The 27622-nt window shown below is 35.9% G+C and overlaps 2 protein-coding genes across 2 annotated transcripts; both read left to right on the top strand.

Moving 5' to 3' along the window:
- Window positions 1-3364: 3364 nt before the first annotated feature.
- On the top strand, window positions 3365-4303 carry LOC311175550 (olfactory receptor 4K1-like; the record flags this gene model as incomplete). Its single annotated transcript, XM_084240478.1, has 1 exon — window positions 3365-4303. One exon carries the CDS (start codon window positions 3365-3367, stop codon window positions 4301-4303), a length of 939 nt encoding a protein of 312 aa, XP_084096604.1.
- A 3922-nt stretch (window positions 4304-8225) lies between these two features.
- On the top strand, window positions 8226-27424 carry LOC311175290 (olfactory receptor 4F15-like; the record flags this gene model as incomplete). Its single annotated transcript, XM_084240187.1, has 2 exons — window positions 8226-8590; window positions 26848-27424. The coding sequence occupies 2 exons, from the start codon at window positions 8226-8228 to the stop codon at window positions 27422-27424; spliced, it is 942 nt and encodes a 313-aa protein (XP_084096313.1).
- Window positions 27425-27622: the final 198 nt, after the last annotated feature.

Raw genomic sequence — 27622 nt, 5'->3', positions numbered from 1 at the left:
TACATAAAAAGTCATTGATTTTCAGTGTCCATGTATTCTCATTGTAAAAATGCAAGTGACAACTTAAATACTCTAGCCTGTCAGGAGTAAATCAGAATTTTCCTACAGTGCTTTTTTTTTTTTTTTTTGGCAGTGCTTTTTATACTCATCTCAGCTTGACTGATTATATTTCTTTCATTTAGTTTGCTTTATATAGTTCTCAAACTTGCATACTTCTGATTGCCTTTCATCTCCAAATGGACCTATTATTTCTGATTCCAACAGTGGCAGATATGTTGGACAGGGAAGATCTGGAAAGGACAGTGCTAAAGAAATCGTAAGTGTATAGCTGTGTGAGTTTCCCCAAAATGAAAATAGTCAGTCTACCAACACCCCGGGACATAAATGAATAATTACCAGCTCTCTAGATATTTTATTGCATTTCAGTGCTTGTGGTTTTTTTCAAGTTTCATAGTAATCACATGTCCTCAGGCTCTCCTTTAAATCAGCATCCTCCCCCAGAAGATACCTCTCATACATCTTCCATTATCCTTCCATAAATGTCCATCAATCATAACTTAGAGAAATGTCTATAACATGGTTGACACTCAAACTATCAAATTTCAGACTCTGCCCAAGAAACCACTGAGAATGTTGAAACCTAATGATCCTGAGCATTAAGTCCATAGCATAGTTGCAGCACGCTAATATGGGCTGTCATTTGCTCACCCGTATAACTCATCTAACCTCTGTCGGCATGAAAATGATACAGTGCTCCTTATGACATGGCAAACATAGAGCAAAAGAACAAAAGTCATATCCTCTTAATAAACAGAATGATGAAATATTCCAATATTTTGTCTCTTATACATTTGTAGTTGTATATAACTGGACTAACTTGAATCTAGCTTTGAAAAAGATGATGACCTCAATACCCATCTCTTCCTCAGGGAAAGAAGAAGCTAAAGATCCCTGAGGAGTATTATAGAGAATTTTTTCCCCAATACTTAGGTCTATTTAAAACAGATTGATGGAAAGTTTCCAAGCTCAGAGGCTATACTTTAAAGAGTATATATGTCTCATGGAGAGTATATTCCAGCTGCACTGATCATAGCCAAAAATTAACTGGACATCATTTCAGACTTAAATTAGAATATAGTACAAGCCTGTCAGAGAAGGACAGGTTAAAGAGTTGATCCATGTACGGTAAGTATATCTCAAGCAATCTGATTGTAAAATTTTACTTTCAATGCCTCTCCTCCATTTTAAAACTAAGCTAGTTTTATTTTCTCTCTGGAGCACTTTTTCTATACATATATGTGGAGCTTAGAGTTCTAAATGTGTTATTTAATGTACTTACAGGAAGGATTATAGGTTTCTCCTCCAACTAATTCATGGACATCTGAATTGCTACCAGCAGATTCACACACTAACTAAAAGCACTGCCTTTCTACAAAATTAGAAGTTCCCAGAAGTTCTTCAGTTTTGGGAAGATAGATTCTGAAAGACCCTCCAATTTCTCCTGATATTTTCTAATTCCTTTGGATCTTACTTCAACTATATAATACAATTGTAAGTGGAAAAAAGCATTAGTGAAAAATTATCTGGGTAAAGTATCATACAATTTGAAGATAATGAAATTGAATGAATTTTAATGGAAATCTGTCCATCTTTCCTATTGCTATTGGCTATTTGTACTTGTGTCTCTGATACCTCTTCACAGAACAAAATACTTTAACCCAGAGAACTTACTTATTTTTTTTATTCTTGTAGTTGTCCACACTAAGAATCCTATCAGAAGCCATTTCAGTAGGTAAGTTATACTGCTATATCACTGTTTACATTTCAGTATTATTAATTTCTATTTTGTGACTTAGGAAAGCAAAGCTCTCTTGTAAAATGACTAGAAATGTGCACATTAAAATATAGATGAGTGCATTAATGTAGTTTATTAGTCTCACATGCTTTTAAAAGGAATAAAATAATTAGATTTCATGTAGGTTGACTGTCAAAAGAACCTAAATCAGATGATACTTATCATATTTAAAATGTCTTACTTTTACTATGAAAAAAAGTGAAGAGAAAAAAGAACAGAATCCAATACACAAAAAATGTACAAAGATGGAAAGAATTCGAAAGAAAAAGAAATGTCAATAAAGCTTCAAAACATGAGGAAAATCTGTGATGTCATATAAGATTAAAAGTACATTCAGTTGCTGTGTGGCCAGGCTACATAAAAGAAAGTAATTCAGACACTGCTGGTGGAAATGCAAAGTTCTTTAACCCTATGGAAGGAAGCTAACAAAAAAAAAAGAAATAATAAGCCTTTAAAAGTACTTAACACAGACTTGGTACATGATAAGTTTCTGGTAGTCAACTTTATGATCTCTCACTTTCCAGACTGAAAACTTGTAACAGGATAAAAGGCCAAGACATGAGGAATAACTACAGTGAAAAAGGGAAGGGAGGAAGGAAGGAAGGAAGGAAAGAGAGCTTGAACTTGGCATCTGGTTTATAGGAAATAAATTTACTTCAACCGAGATTAATTTTAACAATATACTAAATCGTTTAAGTACAAATGAACTTAGAATTTCTATTTTCTTCCATGAAGGCCAGTCAGGAGTAAGGTACTTTCATATATCCTCACTTAAACAAGTCTCAAAAAATAAATCTCTGTTACCAATGAGGAACAAGGACCAGTGGATGTATTTTAATAAGTGGATTTATTCAGATGATGGAATATATGATTTTGTGTAAATATTTTTGATGAGAAATTCAAAATGCATGCAAATGTATATTTTTAGAAAGGTTTAGTTAGCATCTGAGGTGTATTTTGGAACATAAATATCTGATTTCAAGTCATTTGACATACAGTTTTTCCCTGAGTCACTGAATACTGCTTCAATTCTATGTGCTCATAAATATCCACTTAGCAATGTGTCTGTTTCTGAGAAGTATGTTTTGCATTATAAGTGTAGCATTAGATTACTGCCCTGGATTGAACTTGGCAAAATACAGAACCAAAATATATTCAGGGCTATGAATTCTCCTTGCAGAAGCCATTGTTTCAATCTTTGGAGAAACTGTTTATGGAACACATAACTACTGATGCTTTCAATCAGAATATTCTTCTTGTTACCTGTAAGGGGTTATACGTCTGATGGTTAAAGGTTTTGGTCTGCCCTTGTATACTAAATTAGCTCCCCTTCCTAATCATGTATTCAAGAAAAATTTATTTCCAGTTTTGATTTTACTGGTAAGATTTTAATTTTGACATGAGAAGTATTTGTCTCTTCTCTGACATCTCAACATTGAGCTTTACTTTCCATTCTAAAGATTCTTATTTCATCTCTTTTTTAGGTTGCATTAGAGTGTACTGTACTAAATGGAGGAAGCAAATCAGTCTCTGGTGTCTGAGTTTATTTTTGATGGACTCTGTAATTCAAGTGAAGTCCAGACCCTCCTCTTACTGCCATTTTCAATTGTCTACCTCATGACTTTTGTGGGCAATCTTCTTGTTGTTCTTATAATCATCCTTGATCCTCATCTCCATTCCCCAATGTACTTTCTCTTAGCCAATCTCTCATTTGTTGACTTCTGCCTTTCCTCAGTAATCACCCCTAAATTGATCACAGACTTCCTAAGAGTTAATAAGACCATATCATTTGAGGGCTGCATGACCCAGATCGTCTGTGCACATTTCTTTGGTGGGGAAGAGATGGTGCTACTTGTGACAATGGCTTATGACCGCTATGTGGCAATTTGCAAGCCACTCCACTACTCCAGCATCATGGACAGACAAAAGTGCATCTGGCTAGTTTTGATAACTTGGATCATTGGCTTGGTGCATTCCACAAGTCAACTGGCTATGGTTTTAGAACTTCCCTTCTGTGGACCCAGAAGAGTGGACAGCTTTTTCTGTGATATCCCTTTGGTGATTAAACTGGCCTGCATGGATACACATAAGACAGAGATGATGATAAATGCTGACAGTGGGGTCTTGGCAACAACCTGTTTTATTATCTTGCTGGTATCCTACACCTATATACTAGTAACTGTCCACCTTCGCTCCAAAGATGGGACATCAAAGGCACTCTCTACCTGTACTTCTCATATCACAGTTGTGATGTTATTCTTTGGACCCTGCATCTTCATCTATCTGTGGCCACCTAGTACCATCTGGGTAGACAAGTTTCTTGCTGTGTTTTACACAGTAATCACACCTCTCCTGAATCCAGCTATTTATACGCTGAGAAATAAAGAAATTAAGAATGCCATAAAAAGACTGATAAATAAGCATATGGATTCAAGAGATAAATTGTAGATCTTTCATGTAATCAAAAGATTCACTATGTGTACCAGCACTGGACCACATTTTAACCTATAAACTGGGCAAACCTTTACCTGCTTGTATCAATAAGCTATAGGTATTCCAGATGGATTCTCTTTACTCCATCATGAAAATACTTTTAAAAATCCAGTACATTTATTCTTATCACTTGGAGAAAAAAATAATTTGCATATATATTTGCATAAATTCTTTTTTGTATGTTCAAGACTAACAGATGATAATAATGAAAATGATCATTACAAATAAAAAGCATAACTACTATCTACTAAACAGTGTGTTATGTACCCAACTTCATGTTAACCATTAAGGTAGTTAATTTATTACTGACAAAGTCACTCTGAATTAGTTATTATTCTCGTCTCTAAAAACACCTATTTATCTACCCTAAGACTAACTTAGCTACACAGGAAATGAAGACTGGATCAAAAGCATACTATATTATCTGTTTATATATTGGGAAATATATAATATACAATACTATACATATACATACACATTATCAATATTGTATACATGAAGTATACAATACTATATGATTTAGATGAACAGGTTCACACTTCCTCAGACTTATGTTACCACACATTAGGGATGAGTAGTGACATTTGGTATTTAACATGATATTGATACCAAGCATATAATAAGTTATTCTGATAACTTTCAATAATTCAATGAATATCTGTAACCTCAACTTTGAAAAAAATATTGTCAGAACCACACAATGAATGGTCATCATATTGAACTGTTGGATTTCCTTAGAACTCTGTTCTGCATCACATGATACTTGAGCCTTGGGAAAAGCCCATGGTCATGAAGGACCCAATATCTATAGGAAGCCAATAATGAAGTATATATTAGTCATTAATATCTACTCCTGTTAATGGCTCCACTCCTGATGGTGAGAACTGTTTATAACTATGTGTCTAAAAGGGCATTATTCTGGGCCTCCCTGGTGGTGCAGTGTTTGAGCGCTGGGTTGCAAAGCTGCCCGCATCCTCTACAGCACTGGTTCAATTCCCGTCCACCAGGCGAGAGTCCCACATGGCGCGCAGACCTCTCCTGCCACCCGCTGCTCCCCTCAGCAGTGTACTTCATCAGTCTGCCTGTTCTGCTCTTTGCTCTGTCTCTGGTGAATTCTCTCGCCCCAACCTCCCACGCTTCTGACTATACCCAGTACTTGTATAAATAAATCTTTAAAAAAAAAACAAAAATAAATAAAAGGGCATTATTCTCTCTGTTTCTCAATCCATTGCTGTTGCTGTAAATAAATAACCTGGACTGTGCAAGTAGGTAGAAAACAATTTTTAATTGTCCAGCATCTGGTTCCATCATTATTATTGCTTTTTTTTATACCTCACAATCTTTCTCTCCTCTGTTGTCCTTTTGCTTTGTTAACTCACTTTATTTGAATGTTTTTAAGATATGTTGATTTATTCCCTCCCACCTAGTCTTATTTTCATAGTTAAAAGTGTAAAATGGACAGAACATAAAAGATTCTTCAGTGTTCTGATATTTTTGTTAAAGTAGGATATGAATATATTAAATTTTTCATCCCTTTTATTGTCTGAATATGAAAACAATGTTTACATTTGTCATTCTATTCCTACTGACACAACAAGAATGAACACGCCTCTTGTCAGATTTATACAACTACTGTTGCCAATCTGAAAACTCCAGGCTATTTCCTGAAAATCAGCAAAATGTAATACTTATTTAGCTGCTGCATGCCATAGAATTTTCAGATGTCTGTTGTTTCAACTCAGTTCTCAAAACTATTATAGAGGTATTATCTCTGAGTAGACATCTTTAACATGAAAAACTGATGCAGAGGGCAATCCCATGTCTCATGTAGACCATACACCAAGTATGTTAGTGCAGGTAGGTAGAAAAAAAATCTCTAATTGTTTTCACTCAGTGGGTTGAAAGATGCATACTGTTTGATTCCTATGTCTGTGGTCTTAAACACTGGATGCTGATCCTATACAATGTTCCTGCTTCCTTAATTAATATTGATGAAACTGTTCTTAAATTAGAAAACTACAAATATTACCTCTAAAAATGAAGCAAATCATGTTGGGGATACAGAAACAAATATAAAATTTAAAATTCCATCCCCTGAAAAATTTTTGGGTGAATCTTAAACCTCACACAAAATGCCATTTGGCCTTCAAAATAGATTTTTCTCTATAAAATTTCCTGAATTTACTTTTATTTTTCCATGCCAGTCAATTTAGTTTTATTAATAATTTTAAAACTATGTTATATGAATGTATCTATTTAATCTGCACTGTATTCCTCAACATTAATATGTCTCCATTTAGTTCCTACTATATAAAATGCTGGTAGGTAGTAGCATTGCAAATATATTTCTTTCTTTTGTGTATTTATTTCCTTTCAAAATATTTTTTATAGAACTGCTGTGTTACAGTCAGAAGATATCTTATTATTCAGTTGCCCTCTTGAATGATTCCCATTAGCTGAGAATAAGGAATACTGCTTCCCCAATCCCACACCAACGATGGGTTTGTTGAGGAAAAACTAGAAAAATGCAATTGTTTTTGAATTAGGACTACTAGAAAGGACAAGAAGGGATAACATTCTTATCTTTGCATAAGTGACTGAACATGCATTTAGCTCTACATCCTTTCTAATTATTCTCTATTTCTTTCAGTACATGGTACTTTAAAATTTCATGATTGCTTCACTTTTAGGAATAATACCAGCATCAGGAAAAAATATCAGGAAAATCCCTCTCCATTTGAAAATTTGTCCTTTTATTTGGGAAAGAAAGTCCTCCACAGATGACATTGTTTTACATCACATTGAAGAGTTCTGGATTCTATGCCCCATCTTAGACAAATCCATGCCTAAGTAAGATAGAAACTGATTTAGAAAAATCATGCTCTCAAGCTGGAATAGTATTAAATCTCCTAAATTGAGACCACTACCTGGAGTTTCTATGGGAAAGAATGAGAGAGGATAAAGTCTTTCTATAAAGACATTATAGAACTCAAGGGCAGCTGGAGTTATAGAAATGAAGGCATGATAAACAGGGAAGGGAGAGCAAGACAAATGATTAAAAAAATAATATTACATAAGGTATTTCGAATTCAGTTTCATTCTACAAATAAGGAAGATATGGACACCAGTTTCACTTGTCAATCATGAGGATAGGCTTGCTGATGAAAAGGTGACTGAAATGGCTGGAATTTTTCAGTTAAGTGAATACCTAGATGAGTGCTCAGAGAATACATATATAAATCCTTGACAGGAAAAATAAAAATTGCCTGAAAATGAAAGAAGAAAAGATATAATCCCATTTTCATCCATCTAAAATATTCATAGGGCCTCCCTGGTGGTGTAGTGGGTTGAGCACCGGGCTGTGAAGCTGTCCGCAGCCTCTGCAGTGAGGGTTCGATTCCCAGCCAGTCAGGGAGATTCCCAAATGGCGTGGCAGACCTCTCCTGCCTTGTCCTCCGCTCCATCTGCCTATTCTGCTCCCAGCTCTCTCTGGTGAATTCTCTCAACCTCCAATGCCTCTGACCTGTACCCCAGTTCTTGTATAAATAAATGAAATCTTTAAAAAAATAAAAAATTCTCCTAGGACCCACAGAAGGAAATGCCACTATCTAAAAATAAATAAATTAATTAATTATTCATAATATTTTTTCTTTTTATGTGTTCACTCTCCTGATGACAATAATTATATTTTCTTTATTTTTCTAATCTAATTAAGTGATTTTTACCTCTAGGAAATAAACTGGTGGCAAGTAGGAAATAATAGAATAACAGAATAAACTAGTGGCATAAGTAGGAAATCTACTTTGTACCACTGATTCTGACTTTTCATATGTTTTATCCTCAGGTGATTTGATAATCAGCTCACCTGCCCAAGTCAATGGGTATACTAAATATCTCTGTGGTTTCTGAGTTTGTGTTGATGAGATTCTCTAGTTCTTGGGAAACTAAAGTTTTCCTCAATGTGATAGTCTCCTTGATCTACTTAGGGATTGCCCTGGGAAATCTTTTCATTTTGTTCTTGGTGATATTTGATTCTCACTTACATTCTCCTATATACTTCCTGCTGGCCAACCTTTCCCTCATTGATGTGGGTATTTCCTCTACCACCATCCCCAAGATGATTACAGACCTTTTAAAAGAACACAGAGCAATTTCTTTCCAAAGTTGTATCACACAGATATGCTTCATCCACATCATTGGAGGAGTCGAGATGGTGCTGCTCATCGCCATGGCCTTTGACAGGTACACAGCGATCTGCAAGCCTCTCCACTACTTGAGCATCATGAGCCCCAAAATATGTTTCATTTTTAATTGTTTGGATGGGTGATTTGAGTGATACATGCTATGTCTCAATTTGTGTTTGTTATAAACTTGCCCTTTTGTGGTCCTAAGAAAGTGGACAGCTTTTACTGTGACTTTCCCAGGGTTATAAAACTTGCATGCCTAGATGGAGCCAAGTTTGAATTTATTATTGCTGCCAACAGTGGCTTCATGACCATGGGCACTTTTTTCCTGCTAATCCTCTCCTATATCTTTATTTTGGTCACTGTCTGGAAACATTCTTCGCAGACTTATCCAAGGCATGTGTCACAATGTCATCTCATATTACAGTAGTGGTTCTTTTTTTCACTCCATGTATGTTTCTCTATGTATGGCCTTTTCCCACATCATCAATTGATAAATATCTGTTCATTGTTGACTTTACCATCACCTCTGTCTTAAATCCTGCTATGTATACACTGAGGAACAAAAACATAAAAGTATCTGTGCAGGGCCTCCCCTGGTGGCGCAGCGGTTGAGTGCTGGGCTGCGAGGCTGCCCACAGCCTCTGCAGCGCCGGTTCATTCCCCTGCCGCTGGCGAGGGTCCCACAAAAAAAAAAAAAAAAGTAGCTGTGCAAAGAATGAACAAACAAAGACATTATGTCAAATTTTTCTAATTGCACCTGACTTTGGATTTCTAAAACAATATATCTACCCTTTGGACATTTCCAACCAGGCATCTCACACTTAACATGGCCATATCTGAACATAACTACCTTGCTTACCAGATTTCTACTACTTCTGTAGAACATTTTCTTATTATCTTTATCACTATGGTAAAAGTGAAGGCACCATGATATGGGTTATTTTAGCAAACAGCATCACAATATACTAAATGATATTTATAATTGAAATTGTGATTTTCGGATGTTAAACCATCCTTGTGTCCCTGGAATGAATCCTACTTGGTCGTGGTGAATTACCTTATGGATACACTGTTGGATTCTGATAGCTAAAATTTTATTGAGGATTTTTGCATCAGTGTTCATTAGGGAGATTGGCCTATAGTTTTCTTTTTTTGTGTTGTCCTTGTTCGGTTTTGGTATTAGTGTAATGTTGGCTTCATAGAACGTGTTAGGTATTATACCTTCCTTCTCAATTTTTTGGAAGAGTTTGTGAAGGATAGGCACAAATTCGTCTCTGAATGTTTGGTAGAATTCATTTGTAAATCCATCAGGTCCTGGGCTTTTGTTTTTGGGGAGGTTTTTGATTACCATTTCAATTTCGCTAATTGTAATTGGTCTGTTTAGGTGTTCTATTTCTTCTTTATCTAGCTTTGGGTGATTGTAGAGTTGTAGGAATTTGTCCATCTCCTCTAGATTGTTGAACTTGTTTCCATATAACTGTTCATAGTAGTTATTAATTATTCTTTTGATTTCTGCTGTGTCCGTTGTGATTTCTCCTCTTTCATTTATTATCCTATTTATTTGTGCTTTCTCCCTTTTTGCCCTTGTGAGCCTGGCTAGGGGTTTATCTATTTTATTTATTTTTTCGAAGAACCAGCTCTTGGTTTCATTGATCTTTTGGATTGTTTTTTTCGTTTCGATTTCATTTATTTCTGCTTTGGTTTTTATTATTTCTTTTCTTCTACTGGTTTTGGGGTTTTTTTGTTGTTCTTTTTCTAGATCTTTGAGCTTCAAGATTAGGTTGTTTCTTTGAGTTCTTTCTTGTTTCTTGATGTGAGCATCTATTGCTATATATTTTCCTCTTATTACTGCTTTTGCTGCATCCCATACATTTAGGAAGTTGGTGTCCTCCTTGTCATTCAATTCAAAGAATTTTTTAATTTCTTCTTTTATCTCCTCGTTAGTCCAGTGGATTTCCAGCAGTGTGGGTTTCAATCTCCACGAGGTAGGAGAGTACCTTGCCTTCTTTTTATGGTTTATTTCTAGCTTGATGCCTTCATGGTCAGAAAAGATGGTTGATATGATTTCAGTCTTGGTGTATCTGTTGATGTTTGTCTTGTGCCCCAGTATATGATCGATCCTAGAGAATGATCCGTGTGCGCTTGAGAAAAATGTATACTCAGATTTTTTTGGGTTTAGTGTTCTATATATGTCTGTTAAGCCCAAGCACTCTAGATCCTTATTTAGAGCTTTAGTGTCTTTACTTATTTTTTGTCTTGTTGATCTATCCATTGTTGATAGTGGTGTGTTGAAGTCTCCCACTACGTATGTGTTTTCTCTGATGTCTGTTTTCAGAGATGCCAATAGTTGTCTGATATATTTTGGTGCTCCTTCATTTGGTGAATATATGTTAATGAGTGTTATTTTTTTCTTGAAGTATTGTCCCCTTGATCATAATGTAATGACCACTGGGGTCTCTTTTTATCTTTTTAAGTTTGAAATCTGTTTTATCTGATATGAGTATAGCTGTTCCTGCCTTCTTTTTTGGTCCATTTGCTTGTAGAATTGTTTTCCATCCTTTAACTTTGAGTCTATTTTTATCTTTTGCAGCTAAATGTGTTTCCTGGAGACAGCAAAAGGTTGGGTTTTGTTTCTTAATCCAGCCTGCAACTCTGTGTCTTTTTATTGGAGAGTTTAGTCCATTTATATTTAGAGTTAGTATTGATATGTTAGCATCTGTATTTGCCATTGTGTTTGTCTTTCCTTTGATTGTATTTATTTATTCTTTTAATAACTTTCTTTGGCCTTCTTTTGTTGTTATTCATCCCTCTGAGGTTCTGGCTTTAGGACTCCTTGTAGTATTTTTTGGAGTGGGGGTTTAGTCGTAATGAAATTCCGGAGTTTCTGTTTGTCTGGGAAGGTCCATATTCTTTCTTCAAAGAGGAAGGAGAGCTTCGCGGGATAGAGTATTCTTGGTTGGCATCTGTTTTCTTGGAGTCTGTTGACTATGTCCCTCCACTCTCTCCTTGCCCGTATTATTTCTTCAGAGAAGTCTGATGTCACTCTGATTGGTTTCCCTTTGAATGTTATCTGTTTCTTCCCTCTTGTTAGTTTCATTATTTTTTCCTTGTCTTGGATTCTTGGAAGCTTTACTATTATGTGTCTTGCTGTATTTTTCCTTTTGTCATGGAAGTTTGGTGTTCTTCTTGCTTCTTGTATATCAATTTTCAGATCCTTCTTTGCGTTTGGGAAGTTCTCTTCAATTATATCTGAATATTTTCTCTGTTCCTACATCTCTCTCCTCTCCTTCTGGGATTCCTATAACTCTTATATTTCCTTTCCTCACGGAGTCAGATAGTTCCTGAAGTCTTTCTTCGGGCTTTTTCCTTCGTACTTCTCCTTCCTTTTCTGTTTTAGTTCTTTTTATTTCTGTGTCTTCAAGAGTACGTATTCATTCTTCCATTTCATCTATTCTGCTTCCATTGCTTTTCCCAGAGTTCTTTAGTGTCTCCATTAATTCTTTGATCTCCTGCATTTCTTTTACTTCCCTCTTTAGGGACTCAATTTCATTCTTCTGGTCATTAATTATTTTCCCCTTATCATTGTTTTCCTTTATGACTCCTGTCAGTTTTTTAATCATAGCAATTTTAAATTCTCTATCTGGAAGGCTCAGAAGTTCTTCCAAGTTACTGTCGTTGCAATCTGGTAGATGGTTTTCTTTTTGCGGTGTGTTTTTTTGCTGAGGAGTTGCTGGGTTGCATGTGGTTTTTCTACTCCCTACTGCCTGTTTTCTAATTTCCCATATTCCTTGTGACACTGTGTTGCTGGTACTGGCCGGCATCTTGGGCGACCTTCCCAGCTCACCACTGGCTCCTCTGGGGAACTTCTGCTGGGTTCACAAGTCTTCAGCAAAGAAAGGTCCCTGCTCTGTCTCCTCGGTGAGCCTTCTGCTGGGTTCACACAGTCTCCAGCAAGAAAGGTCCCTGCTGCAAAATGCCGGTGCAGGGGACGCGCTCCCCTGCACGCCTGGTCTGCCCCAGCGGTGGGTGCTGCTCCCCTCTGGGCTGGAACTGCAGGCTAGAAGGCGCCCAGTATGGGCAATCCTCCAAGCTTACCTCTGTCTCCTCGGTGAGCCTTCTGCTGGGTTCACACAGTCTCCAGCAAGAAAGGTCCCTGCTGCAAAATGGCGATGTGGGAACGCGCTCTCCAACAATAAAATATTTTTTTTTTAAAAATTCCCAATTGAAGGGAAAGAAAGTTGGCAAAATTTTTCATGTTCACAGTGTGCATTAACTCCTTAGAGTAGCCACTCTTTCCCAAACAAAATATTGTGCATGTAGGGAAGCCACGCACCAGTCTACAGATAGATTCTTGGGTGCTGGCAGTAGAAAGCCATCTGCTTGTTTGGAAATGAAAAAATGCCAAGGTTTGTTCTACCTTTTACAGACACATAGTACCCACTTAACTTCTCTTTCATCCTGTCATAGACTTTTTTTTTTTAAAGCTGGTGGCTATTTTCAAATTCACAAAAGAAAGTCTTAAAACAAGAGGGACCAGCTATAGCAGCTAGTAATATATTGTTATATTCTTTTCTATTATCCATTCAAACCCCTCTTATCTTCAGGCAGTTCTTTTGCTAATTAATGATGCTTGCCCAGTGAGTGACTCAGTTCATTTATGAGCAGTTAGGAGCTCTGGTTAAAATATCTTGCTAGTCTATTGCTATGATTGCTCTTTTACAGTTGCCTTCAATCACGTAACCTCCAAATGGTATGTCAGGGGCTCCCTAGTTTTAGACACTTTTCACTGCATCATCCATTAAGAAACAGTAAGCCTGCCTTTACCCAATATGGGCTAAAAATGAGTAACTTATCTTTTCTGAATGGTCTTCCAACATGAAGAATCCAAAGACTGAAAAATAGCTGGAAATACTAGGTTTACTAGAACCTATAGTCTGTTTTGCAAAAAAGTATCCTCTCCACTCTAGCAAATCCTAAAATTGCAGAGACATAAAGCAGAAACTGTTACAGAAATTCATTGGAATCCATGTCAAGAGATATGACTGTTTTCTCTAGCTCTTTGGTTTGCAGTACCATGTATCTCATCCATGGAGGACACAGCATTATCTAAAGTTCACTGGTTCAAAGTAAATGCCCTGAACCACACACCCCAACTCTGCAGGGTCTCATCTCCAAGTTGGCACTTCAGTTGAAACTTTAACAACTATTCCAGTGTTCTATCAGATCAACAAATCCAAGTTGTGTAATATATGATAGGATCAATCGGTTCCCTAGTTATGTGTGCTTTTGTGCACTTTTTTCACTGACCTAGGGAAATGTTGTGTAAGATTTAATGTTGGAAATCAAACTCTGTGAACATATAGATGGTAGTGTTGGCCACTGAAAGTTTCCTACTGAAAGCAGGAAAAATAATGTACTAATAGTCAATGACTTTAAATTCTCATTGTCAACATAAGTTGTCTCCTGCTGAAACCTGATTGTCATTTTTCACTCCATTAAAAAAAAGTAAAAGAAATATTTAAATGGTTCCACTAATAAATTCTCCAAGCATGTAAGAAAAAAGGACATTCTTAACACCTTTAGAAATACATAAAAAAGAAGAAATGGCTTAGGTAGCTAGGATAAAAACAAAAGGTTTAATTGCCAAACTGGACACACAAAAATCAGAGGTCTTAATTTCAAACTTTTTTAATAATTCAAAAAGTACAAATAACTACAAGACACAAGTAAAGCAGAATCCAAGACTGCTTCACTTCAGTTTCTTTCTTGTTGTACAATGATGTTTTCTACCTCAAATATAAAATATGAGGTTTCTACTGATGAATGAAAGCTAATCATTTGCTAAAGTGGAGTTATTATGTTCATGAAATATCTCCCTTTTATATTCCAATAGTTACAGAAAAATATATTTCTGTTGATGGAGTCCAAGTTCATTTACTCTGAGCAGTTTGCTATGAGCCTAGGAGGGCGAGATATATTCAGCTAGTAGCATTCCATTATCTATCTTGTAATAAATACCCTAGGAGAATATCCAGTTAGTAGTATGTCTTTGTGGTAATTTACCAGATCTCATTTCTTTGTGTTATTCTGCTGTTTCCATTCATTTCTCCCTCCACCTCTTCTCTTTCCTTTCCCTCCTTCCCTCCCTCTCTCTCTCTAACTCTGTCAGCCCCCTTCCCCTTTCTTCCTCCCTGTTTCTCTCTCTCTCTCTCTTAATTACAAACAGAGGATGGGTTGCAGATTATTTAGTAATTCTCCCCTCCTAGTAACCAGAATATATTTGAAGGAAAATGAACACTACAAGAAAAGAAGATTATAAATGAATTTATGTATCTCTTCAATGCAGATACAAATAGCTATAAAGCAATAACAAACTAAAACCAATGATATAGTCATGACGAAAGCAAGGGTAAGACAGTTTTTTACTTCCAGAATGCAAATTTATTGTAAAATCTGGAAATCAATAGAGGAATTTACCAAGTTAAGAATATGTGCAAGAAAAATCATTTAATAAAGTTCAATACTCATTTTCACTAAATCTTATAGCAGAGCCTTAGCAAACTATCCATAGAAGGTGTGTTAGGTTGAAGAGTATACCAAAAAAAAAAAAAAATCATGTCTACACATAACCTCAGAATGTGACCTTACTTAGAAGAGGGTATTTGTAGACAGAATTAATATAGGGATCAAGATGAGATCTTACTGATCTAGTGTGGACCTGAAATCAAATAAATGTCCTCAGACAGAAATGGACATACACAGAGATACCAGGAAGAAGCTATTTGAAGACAGAAGGAGAGATTGGAATTATATTGCAGGATGCCAAGGAGGCCAGAACCCATCAAAAGCTGGAAGACATGAAGAGAAATTTTCCCTGAACATTAAGAGGGATCACAACCCTGCTAATACCTTGGTTTTAAATATCTGAGCTTTAGTACTTTGAAGGGATAAATTCCTGTTTTTTCTTAAGTTGTGAAGTTTATGAAAATTTGGTATATCTATCCTAGAAAACTAATATAGATAGTTTTAGTTTTAATAGAAGGAAATTTATTCTGATAAAAGGTATTTACACAATAACTCAAGATTCACTGTTGGTAATATATAATATTGAGAGATTAGTAGTATGTCCTCATTCTTCCTAGAACTACTTCTATTTTCCATTTTGATGACTTTTCATGAGGAAAATAAGGCAAGAATATTAAAGATTGAAAGTTATAAACTGATCTAGTGTGGAAGAAAAATCATTTAATAAAGTTCAATACTCATTTTCACTAAATCTCATAGCAGAGCCTTAGCAAACTATCCATAGAAGGTGTTTTTCATGGACATTACCATGTATAAGTTATCTTTTCCACAGACTCCTAGAGCATAAACTACCTCTTCATAATAGTACTTTGTAGGCTGTTGCCTATCTGATTTCTTTTTCATTCAACAGACGGTAAAATAATTCCGTGCAGGAATTAATGGGGAGAATAAAAAATTATAAAGTAGCTTCCATAGTGTTTTAATAGTAGAGACATAAGTAAAGAAAACTGAGCTTCTACAAGGCAACACCAAAATCACAAGATTTTCAGAAAAAGATGACTACAAATGTTGTAATTGAACTGTTATCTGTTATATAACTGAAGAGACTATATAGTACTCACATGATTTTGAATCAAAAAGTATGATATGATTTTCAGAACACTAGGAAGGGAACCAATTAGTTTAAGACAGGATTTCTCAGCTTCAGCATCATTGACATATTGAGTTGTCAGTTTTTGTGTGGGGAGCTATTCTATATGTTTTGGAATATTTGGTGGTATCCCTGCCCTATATTCAATAGTTGTCAGTAATAGAAAATCCTAGGCCTCACAAGGTGACAACCCAAAATACCTTCAGACATTGCCAAAGGTTCCTTAAAGGAAAAAGTCATCCTGCACTGAGAATCACTTTTTTAAGGATCATTATGGATTTTCACTTAGTTCAAGTTATATGTTAACTTCAATTGTTTAGTATATACCAAGGTGGTTGGTGCACTATAGTGGCAATACCTAAGCAGGAAAGGGAAATACTATATAGTACCAACTATAGTATAAGTCAATGTTATGTCAATTTAAAAAGTAAAAAGATATCTTGTTTAATATTTTGTTGGTCTTTTTTTGACACTTTAAATATCAGTTGCGTATACTGACCCATCTCTACTTAGGCACCTCAAATTTAGTATGTCCAAAACAAACTCATCATCTGCCATCCTAAGCCTGTTACTCAATGTGTATAGTGGAAGACATAACCATTACCATCATAGAAAATACAAAGCCATCATACTAAGAATTGGTATTCTTAGAAAGAACAGCATGTTCTGATTAAAAACGTTTTAATTTTGATAAATTCATGTGGTCAAAGTCAAATATATCACTTTGAATTGTTATACATGTAGGTCCAATGATGTTATTTATCACTTAAAAGAAGACCCAAAGACAAAATCTGAGTGCAAGTCATTTATTTAGAAAAGAATCCTAGAAAACACTGGTTCAAAAGTGGAGACATGAAACATAAATAGAAAGGGTGCCAAAGGAGGGTGAATTAATTGGTATTCCACTACTACGGACAACTGGATTGCAATTCTGCCATGGTCCCATAAGAGACTGTATACGTCCTATGTCATACTTGTCCCACTTGAGCAGCAAGGAAGCTGTGTATTTCTCTATTGGTGTAAGACTGCTCTGGGACAGCAATACTATGGCAGTTTCAGGCTGTTCCATATAGTGAGTTGAGAACTTTTGCAAACCAAAGTCCTCAGGCAAAGTCTCTATAGTTTATAGTATAAAACAATCTATTTCTCAGGAATATTAAATACAGAGAGATATGTGTGAGACATCAAGAGCATCAAATACACTTCACATCTTCCCATGCTGAGAGATGATCATGCTTTGTGTAAGTTCATTACATCATAGATACTTCAAAAACACAAGTGTTAATGGAGCAAGTGTTAAGGTATATTGTCTTGGCATATGTTCCTAGAATGACATTCATCATCTTCCTCCTCTACAGTTCATTCTAGATTCCTCTTACATTTATACAGTACTTCTACTGATTTAGATCATTTGCCCACCTTTGTATCTTCCTAGGTGAGCAGTCTGGGTCCATGACTACCTTAATTGATGCAATTACCCATTTATAGTTATCATGAATCATGGTAATACAAGAGAAGTACTGTCTTCATTATAATAAAGGGTAATTATCCCTGGCATTATATTTAGTAGCTTCTTTCTTTGCCTGCTTATCTACAAACATAAGGAAACCAAAATGACAAGGGAGCTATTAAGACCTAGGTATACTGAAATGCTTATTCCACCCCCAGAAAAAGGATTCTCCTCAACCCAGCAGAGGTCAAGATGCAGATCCAGAAGCTCCAAGTCCCCAAGGAAGTGATGATATATTAAGCTACTCTCATCATCACCCTTGGTTTCCAGACCGATAATTCTGGGACACAACACCTAATAATATCTGTTTGTTCAAAGTTTATATCACAAAATAAAGTACAAAATGCTATAGCCAAACTTATTTGCACTTTTACTTGTATCTTTAAAAGGCTACTCTCATGTTCTATCAAACTGACAATTTCTGTTATTGTATACTGTATTGTATATTGCATCACCAGTGGTTTACTTAGTTGTAGGCCCATTATTGTACTTTCTTTGCTGTGAAGTATATTCCTTTGACCAAAGCAGCAATGTTATGAGAGACATTATGTATCCTATGTATTTTTGGGTGATTTAATGAGAAACTGTTGTGAGGATAGTTAAAACCATACCTGGAAAACACAGCTATCCTACAAAGAATAATTCACTATTCTTCAACCATAACAAGGGATCCAGTGTGGACAACTTGTTATCAAGTTGTTAACTGAAGCCTCATCAAAGGAAACTATATCAAGGAATGAACATTAATATGTGCTTCTGAAAGGTAAAAAAAAAATCAAGCTTGGTTGTAGCTTGCAGCCTTAATTAGAAGACCCTGCTGAAAGAACACATGTAAAGACTTCATCCTTGTCTTTCAGCACTCCTGCATTCGTGAGCCCATTGCACAAGCACTGGAGTAGATTATCAACTCTGCTACTTAACACTATTCATGAATACAGTAAGATAAGAAGCAACAGAAATAGACATTCTTTCTTCCTGCTTTTCTCTGACTAAAAGAACAATTACATTACATCTCAACATGACCTTTCAATTATATTAATCACTACTGAACTTAAATTAGAGTCTAACAGTGTTAGGGCAGGAATGGCCACAGTGCAGGTTTTCTATGTTCCTGCAGACTGGGTAAAGGAGGAGTCAGAGTCCTCAGTGGTTTTTGCAGGTCTTTTATTGGGATTTACCCAGTACACAGCAGGCAGAAGTGCTGGGGGGCCGAGAGGCTGGCAGGCCTCCCGGCCCCCAGCAAGTCTTCACTCTATCTGGGCTCTCCTGCGTTCTCTGCTTCTCTCTGGGCTTCTGTTTATTCTCGGCTTCTACTGGCATCTCCGTGACACCGCCCTTAAAAAAGCACAGTCTCAGCCCAGGTGAATCCCATCTACCTATGCCCACACCCTAATCCAGTTGCCCGCAATCAAGCATGCATTCAGGACCACAAGGATCCATCATCTATCCTGATGGTGGGAGGGCAGGAAAGCCTGACATTTTTTCCCTACCCTACAAACAGTTTTATAGAAATTACAAAACTGAATCACTTGAGAACAGTAAGGAAAAGGGTGCAGAAAAATTATGACTAACTTTCACATGAGGGTCACGAAGTAGAACTGTTGGAGCCATAACCAACTGGAAGAGTGAGACAAAATCGCCTCCTCATAGAAAAGGCTAGTATTTGCAGTCCAAGGCTGATATGTGAAAAACCTACACTGCCCCCACCCGGTCCAAAACCCAGACAACTGAATGCTCTCACTAGCAGAGTTGAAACACTTGGATCGTAACAAGTAGGAACAACCTAAGGTAAGACTCCACACTCAAAGGCAAAGAGAACAATTCCTGACTTTAGCCCTGTCTAAACTATACTTTTCATCCAGTGCTACATCTATTACTCAAAGAGTACCCAGAGGTTGAAGCTGACACAAAACTGTATAAGACACTTTGGCTGAGGTGTTTGCCTAAAGAGGGGATCACTCTGGATCCCAACCACACAACTCAGACACCCAGCACTGTAGGAAGTTTGAAGCATTGATGCTCACTGGAAGCAAACTTTTGGTGCCCTTCTGGCCTGGTTCTTTCCTGTTACTCTTTATTGGTACCAGTGCCCCATTCATCTGAATACATGCAAAGGCACTAGTCTATAAAATAACAGACAACTAAAACTCCTGGGTAACAAACCTAGGATTATTGTCAACTTCATGTAGAAGGGACATAAATCTAACTTTTTAAGATAAAAAGGAAATTTCCTATTATAACCTATACAAACTAAAAATGAAGTGACAGAAGAACAAATCCCAAATGCTGGAGAAGAAAAAACCCAAGTGGAGTATCAATCAACAGAACTGCAGAACAGGTCTGATGAAAATTTTAAGATAATAGCTATATACTCAGGCTTGCCAAATTAAAACAAATGATGGATGATCAAAATCAGGAACACAGTATTTTAAAAATTGAAACTGCTACATCTAAACGTAATTTATAAAAAAAATTCTATAACCTAATTAAAAAATGTAACACAAGTCCTCAACTGTAGACAAAGTTAATGGAGAGAATTTAAAGCTTAAAAGTACATGGTGGAGAACACACAAATAGAAAACCATAGAGAAAAAGGAATTTAAAAAAATAAAAAGTGTAAGAACTCCTTGGGGTAACCTAACAAGAAATAACATCCATATCAGGAGGATCCTAGAAACATAGGAGAAAAAGTATAGAACATTTATTTAAATAAATAACTGCTGGGAACCAGCTCAATCTGAGAAACAAGCCAGTCATTATAATCTAAGAGGGCCCAAAAGTGCCAACCAAAGTAATACCAGGCAGATATCCTCCAAGACACATTACAATCAAACTATTAAAAGCCAATAACAAGAATATTAAAAAAAAATAAGAGAAAGAATAGGAACCTATAAAGGAATACCTATTAGACTGTCTGCAGACTTTTTCAGTGGAAACCTGAAATAGCAGGAGCTATTCAAAGTACTCAAATAAGATGATTCCAGTCTAGAAAACTTTATCCTGCAAAATTATCATTAAACACAGAACAAAGAGTAAGGAGCTTGACTGAAAACACAATTTAAAGAATATGTCAGCACCAAGCTGAACACAAAAGTACTAAAGGGTCTATTATTAGGCCATGAGAAAACAAATACAGAGGTATGGGACATTGTGTAGGAAGAGGAGAGTGAAAATGTGGCCCATTAGAAAAAGGCTGAGATCAGACCATCCAATAGACCATGGAAATGGAAATGGAACCTAAACTAATACTTTCATAAGTCAAAATAGAAGACAGTAAGTATAGGTAAGGATGTGGAGAAAAAGGAACCCTCGTTCACTTAAAAAAAAATATGAAGGCAAACTAAAAACCATTTTAAAAATAACAAAATGGTAATAAACACATGTGTCATTAATCAACTTGAGTGTAAATGACTTATATTCACCAGTCAAAATATCTAGAATGGGTGATTGAACTTTAAAACAAAGTAACTTTCTGTAGTTTACAGGAAACTCATCTTACCACTGAACACAGCATGGATGCAAGAAATAAAAACCAGTGATCATATAAAATTGAGAGAAAGAATTTGTTATTCACCATTCACTTACAATTTAAAAAACATTAATCAGGGAGTTAAGGAAAAAACCTCAACAAAATAAAGACCATGTGTGCCAAACCCACAGTTAATGTCATTACTACATGGTGCAAAACTGAAATATTTCCTCTAAGGTGAGATATAAGACAAGGACGGCCACTTTCAGCATTGGGAGTCTTAACTAGAGCAATCAAACAAGAGAAAGATATAAAAGCAATTCAATTTGGAAAGAAGTAAAACTATCACTATTTGCAGGTAATATGATAATTAACATACATCTAAAAAAAAAACCCTAAAACTCCACTAAAACTATTAGAAACAATAAATGAGTATAGTGGAGTGGCAGGTTACAAAATCAATTAACAAAAACAATTGTGTTCCTATATGCAAACAACTACCCAGATGAGAAAGAAATCAAGAAAACAATCCAGACTGTTTCACTACTGAGTTTAACCAAGATCGACTATGAATAATATATCTATCTTTCTCAAACTCTTTTAAAACTTTGTGATATAATACTTTCAGACATTATGTGGCCAACATTTCCCTGATACCAAAACCAGACAAAGACATTACAAAAACAAACAGCAAAAACAACAACAACAAAAAAAAACCACTATAGACCATTATAAATTATTTTGAAAATTAGGTAAGAAACTTTGTTTCTGAGAGCATAAAATCTTATTAACTTTTAAGTTCAAGCTTTCAGTTCTTCTATATGGCAGAAAAAAGGCACTTCATTTCTTGCTTGTTTCTAGAAAAAAATATTGACAAATAGGGCTCACTCTCTCCTGCTTTGCTAAGGGGACATCTGTAACAATAATGGATGGCATATCACTCTTCCCCAACTCAGTAAATTTAAGTACACTCATGATTCCACATTTCCTGTACTAAATGGAATTTCTTACCCATTAGTCCAATACTTTATCTCATCCAGTTTACTAAAGATATTCTTACATTTTCCATCTTTCCTTCTCATCATGAAGTAACACATTTGATATTTTTTCTCTTGAGAAAATGAAAATGACTAATAGATCTGGTTCCCAGGAGAAATCAACAAAAGACTGGTTATTACAGATCTCATAAGCATCAATGGGTCACTAACTCTAGTGCTACTAATTAACTGTATTCTCACTGGGAAGAAACTTATATAGTTTTGTATTGGAGGTAATCATACTACATTGCAGAGTCCAAAATTACTGAGTTCCTCCAAATGCTGTTGCACACCCTACAACACATCAGGTAGGTCAGAACATGCTCCCAACATTGAGCAAGAACAGCAATTTCTAATTTCTTGTGTTTCCCCACTAATTTCTGTCTTTCATTTCCACTTGTCTGCTTCCTTTTTGCCTTCAATTATTCCAATCCTTTTCACAATATTTTAATCACTGAGTTCTACTATACATAAAGGAGGAGATATTTCTGAAAGGAAAGGAATTGCATTTCTAATTCTCTTTGGTGAGTCTATATCTCAAGAATCTTTTCTCTCTCACCACTTTCTTCATCATCTTATATGATACTTCACATTTCACAATGCGGGCACCAAATATGTTCATGTCTTGGCCACTACATTCCCACTCATTCTCCTAACAAATTATACCCTGGGAAATAATTCCCTGTCCTGATATAATGAATTCTGAGGTCAATCAGTTCCCTCTGCTTGGCATAACTAATAAAGCATTTGACGTTAGTCAATGACTGGGTCAAGAATTAATGGGAGAGGGCCTCCCCGGTGGCGCAGCGGTTGAGCGCTGGGTTGCGAAGCTGCCCGCGGCCTCTGCGGTGCCAGTTCGATCCCGGCTGCTCCCCGGCCACGGGAGGAGGGTCCCACATGGCGTGCAGACCTCTCCTGCTGCCCGCTGCTCCCCTCAGCAGTGTACTTCGGTCCTTCTGCCTGCTCTGCTCCCCGCTCTGGCTCTGGTGAATTCTCTCACCCTCCCGTGCTTCTGACTGTACCCAGTGCATGTATAAACAAAACAAACAAACAAACCAGCAAACAAATAAATAAAGCATGCCTCTATTAAAAAAAAAATTATAAAAAAATAAAAAAAAAGAATTAATGGGAGAATGTTAAGAAAGAATATCGCTTGATAGTATTGTTGTCCCTCACTTCTTAAAAGGACCTCTATTACAAGCAAGCTAAGGTAATTAAGATATTAAAGGAGAAATTATTAAATGTGGTATATCAGTGAATAAGACATTGATAAAAATCAGTTTTTAATAGCTGTGCTACCTTTTTTTCCCAGTTTTCGGGCATAAATTGGTCATATTGGACATATAACTGGTCTTGACCACTTAGATGAGAGGAAATTTTCAATCAGCAAAGAATTTATCTACGTCACTTTTTTTTGGGGGGGGTGGATGGGGGGCATTACCTACTTGAAAACTTTCCAATGTTCTAAATGGCAAATCCAAAATATCCAGCAAGGATAATAACAAATTCTTCTGGGATTCTGCTTATGGAGAATTTCTGATTTTTCGTTGCTTTTTAAGGAAGCAAAAGAACTAAATATTTGATGGGATTTGAATACACTCCTGCCTCATGCTCTAAGTATGAACTCACCGTTTATTAACTACTTATTAGAACCTACTCCTGATAAGCCTTGAACAAAAGAGGATATCCTCTTTAAATAGGGTAATCCCTATAACATAGTGTGCAGTTACTAGTAAGTCTGATCTCACCAAACAGTTTTAGGTATTTTCTTTGACAAATTTCTTCAGATTTCAGTCTTAACTGTTTTATATAGATAACATCAGGGAAAATTAAGAAGAATAAAATTTGGTTAGCAAACTAAAATTTAGGCTTATATTAGTGCTTTTCCATTGTTTTCAGTGCATGACTTCCCTGTATCAAATTACTACAACATATCAGGAGTCTATAAAGTGCCCTTAAGATATTGATCATTTATATTCTTCAACTCAAAACTATATATATATATATATATATATATTATATATATATACACACATATATATATTCAATTTTTTCTGAACAAAGAAATATATACATTTCTGGCCAAAACCAGCATAAAATACCCACGTTTCCTTCATAATAATCCAAGTAATTGTCTTTGACTGACCAAAAGTGGTGGTTAACCAGGGCTAGTAAAACAATGAATGAATGGTTAACCAGGGCTAGTAAAACAATGAATGCAGTCACACACAAAAACTACATCACACATATATGCTCTACTGCCTCCATATTATCTCAGTGTATCCCATCTTTTCCTTTTCTTGCCTCTCATTCTCTCCTGATGCTTTCCTTTCAAAACTTTTCATATTTTTTTCTATATAGCTAGCTAACCATTTGCATATTAAAATAACATTATTCAAAAATTGTGTTGATGTATATATACACACATATTTTTGAAGTACATGCATATAAAAAGCATATATCATAAGACATAATCTTCATAATCAATTGTCACTTAATAATTTAATCGACATGTCAACAAATCTAAATCTGCATCATTACAATGGTCACATACATTTTGGTATGAAACTTATCAATCTCCTCTTTCTGCCTATTATGTCTTACTATTTTAATTTTTCTATTTCTAATTTTTTACTATAGATCATATAATGAGTGAATCCAAGTATATAATGTAGACATCTTCAACTATTCCATTTATATGTAGTGATAACAGATATTCTATTTTAAAATGTTACTGCTAGAAATTTTATTTGCTTTCAAATAGCACTTTACCAAAACTAACCTTTAAATAGCTGAAGACAAGTTGTCTTTATATTTACTTTATCTTTATCTGTAGTTTATCTTTATTTATCTTTTTTTTTTAGTTTATCTTTATCTGTAGTTTTCATATGATCTTAGTGTATCAAAATCAGTTTGTTTGAGAGAAGACACCAATACTTCCCTTTTTCTGTTTGAATTACCACTCCAGAACAGAGCTCTCAAAAGCACAGAATCTCCTTCAATCCTAGAAAAATACTGAAAAACTTCTTTCTGAGCCTTCTGATCTTTTCTTTGGGATTTCAAGTTTCATTTGATTTAAAGTAAGTCTAATAACCAAGATAATGGCTACATTCAAAAGCATTGGAAACTAACAAAGGACTAAGCTTTTTCATTTCATGATATTATCCCTATTAGATTCAACACGCTTTCCCTCATTTGCTGTTCACTGTCCTATGTGTAATTAAATGCTTGAGACTTCTCAGGTATGAAGTAAAATAATAATCTGAGAATGCATTCTCCTAGAGTATGTGTGGACAAATGTGAATAGGAATTTGAACATTTCAAATAAGGCTGACAAATCATGACAAGGAAAATGTTTTGTTGAATAAACAAGGCTAAACAAGCCAACTGCTGCCTCACAGAGCAGCAGCATTGGTAGCTGCGTGGGGAGAGGGAATGACTACTCAAAGTCCAAGTGGGTTGGAGCAATGAGAAGCCTAAAGGGGTACACTGGGAAGTAATGTGCTGCCTAGATCCAAAGGCAGCCTTTTATTTCTTAGAATCAAGTACAAAGGTGGGGTAAGTAGGTAGGGAGTGTACATGCATGGGGGATGTAAACTAGGGTGGAGTGATCAGGGTCTATTGCCTGGAGGTTCCATGATTCCTGCTAGTCAAAGCATATTATCTGTGTTCTTTATTCTTACCTAAAGTTCTGCTAATCTTTTCAAGTAAAGTATTTTAGCTGATTTGCTAGTCTGGTCATAATATCTGCCTGCTGTTTTCAGCAGATACTGGTTTCCCAGTATGTTCCTTATGCCTGGACTTTAGTCCTTGATGAGAGGCTTCCTACCTGACTGTATGCCTTGCTGACCAGTAAGAACTCTGGGTACTAAGACAATATCGCCGACAACAAGGAGGGCTGGGGATCCACAGCCAGAATTATTGCATAATAACGATGGGAAAGAAGTACCCTATTAGGAGAATGTTACGTTTTGCTCCTAATTCATCCAATACTCCTAATTCATCTAATACTTGCTGTATTCCCCCTGTGATTTTTTTCCTGTCTTTCCTAAATTCTGATTATTTCAATTCTCCTATTCCTTTATCTTCTTTTTATCTGCCTTCTCGGTATGTTTTCTACCATCACATTTTGGGATGTGCAACATATTTCCCACAAAGTCATTCATGAGCAAACAGGCAATGTTTAGTAACCATGTTTCCCAATTCTTTCTTATTTTCTATATTCAGGATTCTTCAGCTTCTCTACTGACTGAGTCGATGGTAGAGTAAATGACTCTGTGGTATCTGTATTTGTATTGACTGGACTTTCAAATTCATGGGAGATGCATCTTTTTCTCTTTTGGTTTTTTTCTGTTTTCTACATGGGAATTATCTTGGGAAACCTCTTCATTGTATTCATAGTAACTATTGACTCTCACTTACACTCTCCCATGTATTTCCTATTGGCCAACCTCTCACTTCTTGATCTAGGACTTTCCTCTACCACAGTACCCAAACTTATCTCTGATCTTTTTATTGACAGCAACATCATTTCTTTTCCAAAATGCATGGTACAGATATTTTTTATTCATGTCATTGGGGGAGTTGAGATGGTGCTTCTCATAGCCATGGCATATGACAGGTATACTGCAATCTGTAAGCCTCTCCACTACCTAGTCATTATGAGCCCCAAAATGTGTGTTTCCTTTGTAATGGCTGCATGGACAGTGGGGATAATTCACGCTGTATCTCAGTTTGTTTTTGTTATAAACTTGCCCTTTTGTGGACCTAATAAAATAGATAGTTTTTATTGTGATTTTCCTCGGGTCATGAAACTTGCTTGTGTAAACACTTATAAGCTAGAGTTTATAATCATTGCTAACAGTGGGCTTATATCAATGGCTACCTTCTTCTTCTTAATTATATCCTATATCTTCATTTTGGTCACTGTCTGGAAACGTTCTTCAGGGGACCTATCCAAAGCATTTGTCACACTGTCAGCTCACATAACTGTAGTGATTTTGTTTTTTACTCCATGTATGTTTCTCTATGTTTGGCCTTTCCCTACAACATCACTAGATAAGTATTTGTTCATTGTCGACTTTGCTATAACTCCTGTCTTAAATCCTGCCATTTATACATTAAGAAACAAAGACATGAGAGTGGCCATGAGAAGACTGAGCAAACGAATTATGGATTCTAGTGGGATATCAGAATGAATGGAACAAATGCAGAGTACAAGATGCTTCAGACTGACCAAAATACTGAAGGTCACTGGACTGTCATTATTATTATGGTAAGAATTACTATTTGGGGAGATACTCCAACAAAGATACACCCATAAAAACTGATTAGCAATTCAGAGATGACTTTATTTTGCTAACCACAGAGAATAAATTGACTTCATTACTTCCATT

The sequence above is a fragment of the Talpa europaea genome (genome assembly GCF_964194135.1).
Source record: "Talpa europaea genome assembly, chromosome: 8".
NCBI lineage: Eukaryota > Metazoa > Chordata > Mammalia > Eulipotyphla > Talpidae > Talpa > Talpa europaea.
Note: the sequence above shows the minus strand (reverse complement) of the source record. Positions and strands in the feature narration are given on the sequence as shown.